General features: G+C 32.2%; 1 protein-coding gene across 3 annotated transcripts; it reads left to right on the top strand.

Annotated features, from left to right (window-relative positions):
• The first annotated feature begins 1212 nt into the window (after window positions 1-1212).
• Window positions 1213-5553, top strand: LOC144557742 (uncharacterized). Of its 3 annotated transcripts, none has more exons than XM_078306312.1 (5): window positions 1213-1899; window positions 3603-3751; window positions 4608-4670; window positions 4772-4840; window positions 5181-5553. In XM_078306312.1, the coding sequence occupies exons 2-5, from the start codon at window positions 3680-3682 to the stop codon at window positions 5325-5327; spliced, it is 351 nt and encodes a 116-aa protein (XP_078162438.1). In that variant the 5' UTR covers window positions 1213-1899; window positions 3603-3679; the 3' UTR covers window positions 5328-5553. The 3 variants fall into 3 exon arrangements, with proteins under 3 accessions (XP_078162438.1, XP_078162436.1, XP_078162437.1); XM_078306310.1 differs by having other exon boundaries at window positions 3600-3751; XM_078306311.1 differs by lacking the exon at window positions 1213-1899 and adding an exon at window positions 2969-3206 and having other exon boundaries at window positions 3600-3751.
• The last annotated feature ends 5703 nt before the right edge of the window (window positions 5554-11256 follow it).

Below are 11256 nucleotides of genomic sequence, written 5' to 3'. Positions count from 1 at the left end.
TTACTCCACTCTGTTTGTAGTCTGAGTTAATATAAAATTAGCGGTAACGAATATAGCCGCCTGATCAATGTAGCACGCATCTTGAAAGTTAGATAGCCTTCCGATGGGGCGGATTTCTACCTGATGGATGGTATTAATTGAGAGAAAATGTCCCCAAGTAATTCATCTATTGAAATGGAGGCCTCCTTTTAAATCTGAATAGTTCATCACACATCATAGGGCTCTGATTAATCCAGTAATCAATAAGATAATAATTGCACACTAAATTATATGCACAAAATTCCAAAAAAATAAAAAACTAAATTTTACCATATTATGTGAACGAAATATACATACAAATATAAAATTTATACAATTTCATTATTATTTGGCTCTTGTCATAGTGTTATTAAATGTGGACCGTGCATTTTCACGTGTCAAATCGACGGTTGATTTTTCTTCAAATGATTCAAATTTAACTTTTAAATGATCAAGGGATAACCCTTAACATACACAATAGAAATGATTTTGAATTTGGTTATGTATAAGCTTTGATCCGACGTGATGTGATTATAGCCATTCGATGGCATGATAGTCCGTAAGCTTGATGGATGTGAAAATCAACGTAAATTTCGACCAAATTTTCACACAGACAATTTAAGCTAGTAATCTTTAATTGTAACGGTCCCGATCGATCGATGCATGACATTTTTGTTTCTTTCTTCATTAGCCTCGACAATTGTTGTTGTTGTTGCATGACAAGTATATAGCATATGAATTGTTAACACAACATGCATGTGCTAACGTACTATTTTACGTGTCTAAATCGCTTACTAAGACATAAAAACACGAATTAACATTCACTATCGTGTAAATTTTACTAATATATTTTTTCAATAATTTTTTTTAACACACAAAATGCCAATTTTATTCATTAATTAGAAAATAACAACATATCATGCAAATAAACAATAGTACATAATAAATTGAATTTTATTCATCAAATAGTCGTGACATGTACATCTATAATTAAAATAACAAAATATAATTATTACATCCTTTACAAAATTTATATCTTATGTACAAATATATATTCTTATAAATTCACATGTAATTATACTAAAATTCCACTTCTTATAAATTCACATGTATATACAAAACAAGTTCCCGGGTGCTGTATTTCACTTCCCTCTCAAATTTGGGGGGTTTTACTAACAGAGCAGTTTTGATTTAAAACAGCACATCACATTTATAATTTATATATACAAAGCATTTCCTACAAACTGAAGAAAGGAGAAACCTCTCTGTCAATAACATCAATTGGCGATAAAAATTTTCCCCCCTTTATAGCTCACATCAGATTTCCATAGGGTACGTTCCTCTCAAGTATTGCGCATTCTTACCCTAAATTCACGGTGTGAGATTAAATCACTAACAGATTGGAGATTCGGGCTCAGCAGGGGATACTTCATTAAAGGGCTTTGAGATTCAGGCAGTGATAAATAAACAGTCCAGATTTACTAATTTGGGGAAATCATGTCATGGAGAGGATGTGAATTCCGAAATCCCTTCACGACATCCCTTCTCAGATCCACTACTTTAGCCGCCTCCCTCAAATTTTGACTTGCCCTTAACACCTCTTTTCCTCTTTCCCTCTTTACCTCTCTCCATTAGGTCACGATTCATCCTTCGGAGGTAGATTTAAACAAGAAATTGACCGACAAACCACCCTAAATTCACCGGAGGTAGATTCAGCCACTGGAGGTAGATTCGAACAGTCTCTCTTTCTCTCTGAATCACTCTCGCCAAGAAATTGACCGACAAACAAGGATGTAGATTCAACCACCGGAGGTAGCTCTCTCAATTCTCGGAGGTAGATTGAACCCTGAAAAATTTTCATATTACCCTCCTCCTCTTCAGGTAAATTCAAACATTTTTTGAAATTGATTAAGTGTTATGCGCTTATCTCTGCAAATTTTGCACTTGGCTTTTGAAATGAAAACCTTTGTCTTGTGATTTTTGCCATTTATCTGAAATTGTGGTATAATTGCAGCTCAATTCAACCTTAAATTAATGGAACACTCAAATACCTGAATCTGTGAAATGTAATTAACAGAATTTTCGAAAAGAATCTTAAAGAATGTAGCTCTCTCAAATAATTTGTAATGACCAGAATTTGCAAATAGTTGTAGCTCTCTCAAATACTGGAATTTGTAAATATGGTTTAAATAATGACAATAAATAAGTACATGGGGATTGAGATTTTTCCTTACTAGTGTTGAAGGTTAAAGGTAATCAGCAAGTATCTTAGTTTGTACAAGTTCTTTTGGAGGGTATACACTTAACTGAATTGGATCCAACTGGTACAATATCTATGCACTTTTAATTTACTAGAGAGGCTTCATGCAAAATTCCCAATAATGACTAAAGAGGCTTCATGATCTGGTATCATCCAATTAAGGATTAAAAAATTTAAGAACTCAAAATTTTTCATAGAAAATAAGTACATGTTGCTGCCATTGGTATCTATACAAGTATATTAGTTTGTACACGTTTTTTTAAGTTGAAACCTTATATACTATTACTAAAATACAAATAAAAATACTCTAATTATACCAAGTAAATATGGGTATTTACCACACTTCTTTGTTTTTTTTTTGGAATATAGTAGACGACAACCAACATGCCTCTAAAAAATTCTGGTCTGCCATTTACCTAACAATGTGGTATAATTGCATCTCAAATCAACCATATATCAGTTGCACACTCAAATACCTGAACCTGTCAAATGTAATGACCAGAATTTGCAAATATGGTTTAAAGAATGTAGCTCTCTCAAATAATTTGTCATGACCAGAATTTGCAAATAATTGTAGCTGTCATCACGTATAGGGGTGATCAGCCAAATTCTGGTTACTTGGGATGTTTTTATCTACTTTTTTTTTTGGTTCATTATTGCTTGGAACATTGAATTTGTGTCACTAATTAGTTCTGAAATTTGGCTTCTTTTGGGGATATACTCTCTTATACTTGTCAAATTTTTGCTACTCCATAATTAAAGTCATATTCCAATTGTTTACCATTTGTAGTACTTTTTAAAAAATTTCTTTTGTACTGCAATTATTTGGTGGAGCTCCCGGTCGAATTGGGTGTTATTTTCTTACCACAGACAAATGAGAGACTACATAGGAGACTGCAAATTAGTATCTGGAGCAACTTGGTCAAATGTATTTTTAATATTTCTTGAAATTGACATTTCATCTTATAATTTATATGTGATTGTTTGGTGTATACTTGTTTCCTTTGTCGCATAAATGACATTCCAATATTACTAATATAATTTCTGTTTCATGCAATTAGGTCACTGTCACTGCAGTAACAAAAAAATGTCGAAATATGTATGAAAAAAAATACTCTTTTTAGTTTGTGCAAATATTTGGTACTATGCAAATCATAATTTAATTGTGTTGCTGCCTCGTTAGAAAATGTTATTAGTTCATGGATAATAACCACAATGGTTAGCAAATAAAAACACTCTAATTATACCAAGTAAATCTGGGTATATACCACACTTCTTTGCTGCCTATAACACACTTCTTTGTTTTTTTTTTGGAATATAGAAGACGACAACCAATATGCCTCCAAAAAAATCTGGTCTGCCAAGATCAAGAGCAACTAAGAACAACAAGAGAGGACTAGGATGCAAGAACAAAATAACATCATGTTCAGGCAGTTGTACGCTATGGTGGGGATGCAAAGGCCTGACTTGCAGGTACGGTCTAATTATTATTTTCACTGTCAGTTTAGGATTCGAGAATTTAACCCATGCTATAAGTCTCGATTCTAGTAGTGTAACTTCTTCTAGCTGTTGCTTAAGTAGTGAAGAAGATATTGTTTTATAATTGATACAATTGATAAATTAAATGATACGAGTTGTGTGTTTAACCTGAGCTTTATTTTTCCCAATCCAACATGCATGCTAACAAGTACTCTTCCTACTTGAAATTTGATTGGTATTTATAAAGTACAATGTAACAATCTCCACTGTAAAATTTGCCCATCTCCTCAGAGACTGAAATCATGTTGTTGTTATTGATACGCCAAACCTTCAAGGTACAAGTCCAATTAAATCCAGTAACATGAGAGGTTCTATCTTTATGTCAGAATTGCAAAGAAAGACGAAAAATATTTAACTCTATGCATAGTACCATAGTACGCATCATTATGCGCTATGCATAGTACCATACCCCTAACCAGCCTCCTAAGAATTATTGAACCTTAAAATTGAAGATATTGATCTATAGCATGCTTCATTATGCGCTATGAATAGTACCATGGTACCATACCCCTAACCAGACTCCTAGGAAGAACCAAATAACTGTACTTGTTCAACCAATTCCTAGGAATTTTTACTATTACAATAAAATCATGGTAAAGGGCAGTAAGCGGAAGAAAGGTGACCGGCGTGTCAAAATAAGCTACCTGCACCTTGGTTCAAGTGTTAAAGTATTTTGCAGAAATAAATAATTTACTCTTAATTTCTGAATTTTTATATTTATTGTCATTTGAATTTACTGTGTATTTCTGATTGCTAAATTCTCATTTGAATGGATTCGTGTTTAACTTAGGCTCAAGGTTACAGTCAGGGACCTCAAAATGTTGGTCTAATAGGGAATATCACTAATTTGCAGGTGAGATTGTCAAATTAAAACTAGATGATGTTAATAGTACTCACTAATTGGATGTTGAAATGTCCATAATCTAAAACAATTCTTCTATGATTAATGCTTAGGGTCAAGGTCCCACAACACTACCTCAACCTCATGAAGGAGCTTCGGGAATGTCGATGGCCATCTCTCAGGTATCATATCAATAACCTTTTTCTTTTTTTAAGAACATAGGTTGTATTAGGAAATTTCCTTGTTTGTGGCTTTTTAGGTATCATACTTAAAAATAAGTTCTAGCTAGATGCATGAAGCTAAACTGATAATTCATCAATTAGTCATATGTTATGAAGATAAAATGAGAATAGAAATATACTTAGTTTACCATTTAGTCCTATGTCATGAAGATAAACTGATTTTTTATGTGTAGTAGGTTATGAAGATATACCTATTATACTTATTTTAATGCTTTTCGAGTGTTTCTACAATTTATTATCAATATTAAATTTCATTCTATGCTATATGTTGTATATGTAGGGTCTAGGTGCTGATTTTACAGAATCAAATGGGGGAAGAAATTTCCAAGCACTTCTCAATGTGCAATCTGAAAATGAGGTGGCAACATGTCTAGGTGCTGACGACGAGTGGTTTGGGGAAGAAAGGCAGAACAACCAACCCTTCTAGTGTGGGGTGTTATAAACCATTATCACAGAAAAATGGTATTTTGTATAGCTAGAAAAGTAGCCTCTTTTTGTATATTTTTTGATGCTGGGTTGTGTGTATATTTTGGTTATAGAAACAAGTGGTTGCAATCCTCTTATACTGTGGTTGCAATCCTTTTTGGTCTTATGTTTCAAGGAAAGCTTGAATTTACTATAATTATTAATGATAATTAAAATGTTACTCTCCATGTTTTATTGTGTTGTTCTTCTTATTATGTTTCAATGTGTAATGTAAAAGATTTCTTGGTTGCTTATGGGTTGGTACCAAATCGGTACAGGTACCAAATTGGTACGAGGTGAATTATAGAATTGGGCCTGGATTTTTTTTTTTGGTAACGACAATTTTTTGCATCGTAAAATCTATACAAATATGAGGACCAGACAATATCTTAGCAAATAACCTGGTGGGACCCACCTTTGTCCATGCAACTAATAGGTTAATTACCCATGCAACAAACCATGTGGGGCTCACGACATTTAACCATGCAACTACTCACTCCCCTATCGTTGCAACTAATCCATGGGACCCACACACTTTATCCATACAACTACTCAATGCTATATCGTTGCAACTAATCCATGGGACCCACACACTTCATCGTTGCAACTACTCAATGCTATATCGTTGCAACTACTCAATGCATTTGATTTGTTGCATGGGTACTTATTGCATGGACACACCGTTGCAACAAGTATTTCAGAAGTTATTGCATGGTAAAGCCATGCAACAAGTCCGAAATTGAGTAGTTGCAACGGGGGTTGTTGCAACGGTATTTTTTGGGGCTTGTTGCATGGGTAACCCATGCAACTGACATTTTTAGGGATTGTTGCAACGGTAAGCCGATGCAACAAGCCAAATTTTATTCATGCAACAAACCGAGATTCTAGTAGTGTTTCAGCATCCGATAAAATGTATATTTAGTTGTTTACAATGTTTGATTTTAGTATAGATTATAATAGCTATCGAAATGTAATAAAATAAAAATGACTTTTATTTCAAAAAAAAAAAAAAGGAATTTTTAAAAGGAATGATTTCTGTTAAGTAATAGAGAAAATCCACCATTGCTATCGCCAAAACAACAACCATAAATTATAAAATCGTAATAACAAAATAATCGCACATTATTATATTCATTTCCTTACAATTTTCGTCAAATACGATAATAAAAAAAATAACATTTATAAAATCTGAAAATTATCTTCTAAAAGAACGAACCAAACGGCTCCTAGATTGTGTTCCCGGCGTGTAATTGCTTTATATATAGTTGTTAATTTTAGAACAATAACAATGACTGTGCATAATAATTTTGGGAGCAAAGTTAGAGTGTGATGTGCTCATCAAGATGGATTGGTGAGTACAACTCTAAAAGTCTATCAAATTGTCTTCAAATGACGGATTTAAATTGTTGAAATCCGTCTACTTCATAAGTGATGTATATAGATGCAAAATTTTAAAAGTTTCGAATTCATTAAGTACAAGGTCAAGCGGTCAAAAAATGTTGAAAATTGAATACACTTATAAAATAACTTATAAAAGGTTAATTGTTTTGACTGCTTAATCATGTACTAAATAAATTCAAAACTTCTAAAAACTTTCATGTACATGCATCACTCATCAAATAGATAAATTTTAATAGTTTGAATTCGTCATTTAAGGACAATTCAATAAATTTTTAAAATTATGCTCATCAATCTCTCTTGACAGCGCATCAGGTTGTTCTGCTCATAATTTTGATTTTACATGTGAAATTGTACCAACAATGTGTATAGATTCATACATTTCTTACATCAGCTTCATGTTCTTCTTGCGACTCACGTGTCATTCACGTGGCTTCACATGTTTTAAAATTTAAAAATATTAAATAAGGTCCTTCGCAGCCCCTAATACAGACAAAAAAATGTTGCGCAAGTCTCTCCGTAACGAAAATGATTAGAAAAAAAAGAAAACTAAAATATCCAGCCAAGGATTAGGAGCTGTAATTATTATAAAACCGATTCAAACACATAATCAGATACTGCTTTAATGTTTGTCTGAATATGACCGAGTTTATGCCGAAATTTTTAAATGTACCATTTTCTCATAAAAATATAAATAAAAAAACCGTCTTTTAAATTCGATTTCTGCCATGGCTGCACCTAGCGGATGCGGACACATTTACTGGGGGGCGCATCTAGCGGATGAGGCTCCAGGATAAGGTCCGCATCTTGCGGATGAGGTCCCAAAATAGAGTCTGCATCTTGCGGATGAGACCCCAAAATAGAGTTCGCACCCAAATACATAAAAAATCTCATCTGAAAAAAAAAGAGGGCCTCATCCGCTAGGTGTAGACTCTATTCTGAAGTCTCATCCGCTAGATGCAGTTTCCAATAAATAAGTTTGCATCCGCTAAGTGCGGCCATCACAAAAATCAAATTTTTCTAAAGAAAAGATTTTTTTTTTTTTTCAATAATACATTTAAAAAATTCGTAAGTTTATGCCAATCCACACCAAAACAGAAAGCGGAACAGCACTCAGATTGAACTATAAATATTTGATGCAATTCAGAGACTCGTAATCAATTTCGATACTTGCGCTATTACTTGATATATTCTTTATTAAAATGAAAATCCATAAGAGAATTTGAGTATTCCACATTGCCTACTCATTTCTTTAAACATTTGCCGAAGCTTTGATCATGCCACAGCTTTTTATTTTGAGTGAGTCTATGGTACTATGCATATTACGATTTGTTACCGTGCTACGGCTTTATATTTGAGTTTTCAAATCTTAACGGTCGATCCGAACCGTTCATCTTGTTCTGCATATTAATATGTGTTTGGAGACCAAATTTTACATTTTTTGAAATTTTTTTACTATTTTTTTAGATTTATTGAAAATCACTATTTTTGGATGGTCCAGAATTTTCAGATCAAGTGATTTTCTAAATATCTAAAAAAATAGTAAAATATTTTCAAAAAATGTAAAATTTGATCTCCAAACACATATTAATATGGAGAATAAGATGAACGGTTCGGATCGACTATTAGGATTTGAAAACTCGAATATAGAGCTATAGCACAGTAACAACCCATAATATGCATAGTACCATAGACTCACTCTTTTATTTTTTATTATAGAATTTTGATACACAGTGACTTTTAAATAATATTTTTTTAGAGCCGAACATGTTTCATTGAAAATAGATGAGAGCTCGTGTCTCTACACTCAACGTGTGCAGTTATCAATGACTTGTGCCACTTTTTAACTACAGTTATTGAGTGATTTTATTAGATATCTTTGTTCTAAATTTAAACGATAACACCACTGTATATAGCGTTTATGAATTCTAATTGCCATTAACTTGAGAAAATTGAAAAAAAAAAAATCAGCTTTTACTATAAAGGTTTTAAGGGTCACCAAAATCTTTGTTGATCAATAAATATAGTGGCCTGACCCCTGTTTTTACCTCAAAAAAAAAAAAAAAACGGTCGCCAAGCTGCATAAAATTTTTAAGAGGTTCATCATGCGATGATTATAGAATAATTTTTTAATAAGTTATAACTCTAAATAATGATTCGGGGCAGATAATTAATTTATAGTCTGCTTAATTCTACCTTTTATGTATAATGTGTAGCTCTTATTTTTGAGAGTGATTATTATCATATTTATGTTCAGTGCAGTAGAGGAATAATAATGTGCATTCAAACAACATTTTTGCTATTCAGAATAGTTAGAATAGCTGCTATTCTCAATTTTTTGTAAATGTTGGAATATCTACTATTCGAAAATGTGAAGAGAGAGGGAAAAATAATTATTTTTCGGATTTTCATCAACACACTCCTGAAATGACAAAATTGGCACTACTTTATGTTATCTCTACGTTGTGACAATTCGTTTAAGACCTCACTTACTTATATTTTCTTTTAATTAGCACCCTGTTAACACTATTATTTATCAGTTACAACTATTCACTATTCCAAATGTACAATCTAAACAACATTTTTACTAATTCGAATAGCACCATTTTCATACTAATCTAAAAATCATTATTTTTTCTCTATTCTTGTTTACTATTATCAAATTTAGCTATTTTAGCTCTCATCCAAACATACCCTAAAAAATTTGATATCATTGATAGTTATATATGTCAAAACCTACGGTATTAATTTATGATTTAACATAAATTGCTTTATATGATAGTTTGCACTACAACAGTCAGATTTTTATTGGGACCTCACTACCACAGGTCATTAGCTGCTATATAAAATGTATATATAATACTATATGGTCGCTGGTGCTTCAAAAAAGCAGGGTTAATCTTGAACATCCTATTTTCATAGGCTCTCCTATTAAAAAGAAAGTAAAATAATCTTTAGTAAATTTAAAAGCATTAATCGTGAGAAATAGAGCTTCTTTATTTACTGGATTTTGATACTTACTCTTGAGTTCAAAAAATGAAATCACCTATCGCGCTGAAAACGTGTAGGGCTGATCGGAGTTACCTTTGTCAAGATTCGTGCCAACAAATTAAAATTCTGAACAACACTGAACCTACAAAATTCACCGGTTGTATTGTATTGGTCGTGCTGCACATTTGCAAGTTAAGAGGGCAAATTTGCTAATATTTTAGTAAACGCTTGGGAGTTTGGCAAGAGGCATAATGAATTTCGCCATGGACCACAGAACAACTCTTTAAATAATGTGCACTAGTACCAGATGTGCTAAGAAATCAAAACAAGAAGAATCACAAGCAAGAAAATATAAATAAACAACAAACAAATTGCAGGGGTGCAACATTAGAATATCAATCGCATTCATATTAATTCTCTTATCTAAATCAACCTTTTTGAAGCAATCATGCCGCACACACCTCTTTGAAGTTCATTGTATCAAATAAGGTACCGGAGAGAATATAGAGGGTTCTGTCAGAATCTAAATTTTTTTTACATCTAGATCAGTGTTTTAATATTCGATTTATATGCGGTATGCGGAAAACCACCGCATACTGCATATGCGGTATGCGACCGCATATGCAGATTTTTATACGAACTCAAATATGCAGATTTTTATGCGAACTTATATATGCTGATTTTTATGCGGATTTTAAATGAGAATTCATATATATACACTAAACCGATAATATGCAGTATATATAAACAAGCATACGGTAATATGTAGTATATACCACTATTAATATGCACTAAATCGATAATATGTGGTATAAACCATTGTTAATATCCTCTAAACCGATATTTTTATCACTGGTAATATGCTCTAAACAGCATATTCGGACCGAATATAGATTTTCTATTCGGATTGCAACTAAATATGTTAGATCCTATTACTGCCGTGGTGACAAACGAATAATTTGAGTATAATTTGAGTATAATTTGAGAATTATTCTGTACAATAAAGAAGCAAAAAAAAAATCACAAAAAAAAGTTGAAAAAAAAATTAAAAATTTGTTTGGTATTTTTTTTAAAGTTTTTTCTTGCGAATAATTTGTTACTCGGCGTTTTATTCGCGAATAAAATGTATTATACGTTTTTTGCGTTTTATTTGGAGTTCAGTTTGATAATATTAAAAAAAAATGAATAATACACGAATTTCTCACGAGTCTTGTCATCATGATTATTGCAGCTATGCTATTTTGTACTGTAGCTAAACCCAAGGTAAATCGAATTTTGAGGTTAGATCAGGATTGTCCGATATATATATGCATAGATAGATAGATGATAGATGGGCTACGATACATTGCAATGTATATGCATTTTTGTACATTGGATTATAAATTATCGAATTCAAAGTTCAAATAATTGATTTAAACTGTTTATCTTGTTCTCCGTATTAATATGTGTTTGGAGAACAAAATTTATATTTTTTTGGAAATTTTTTACTTCTTTTTTAGATT

This window comes from Carex rostrata, chromosome 8 (assembly GCF_964058835.1).
Source record: "Carex rostrata chromosome 8, lpCarRost1.2, whole genome shotgun sequence".
NCBI lineage: Eukaryota > Viridiplantae > Streptophyta > Magnoliopsida > Poales > Cyperaceae > Carex > Carex rostrata.
The sequence above is the reverse complement of the archived record's forward strand: the minus strand, read 5'-3'. Positions and strand labels throughout refer to the sequence as shown.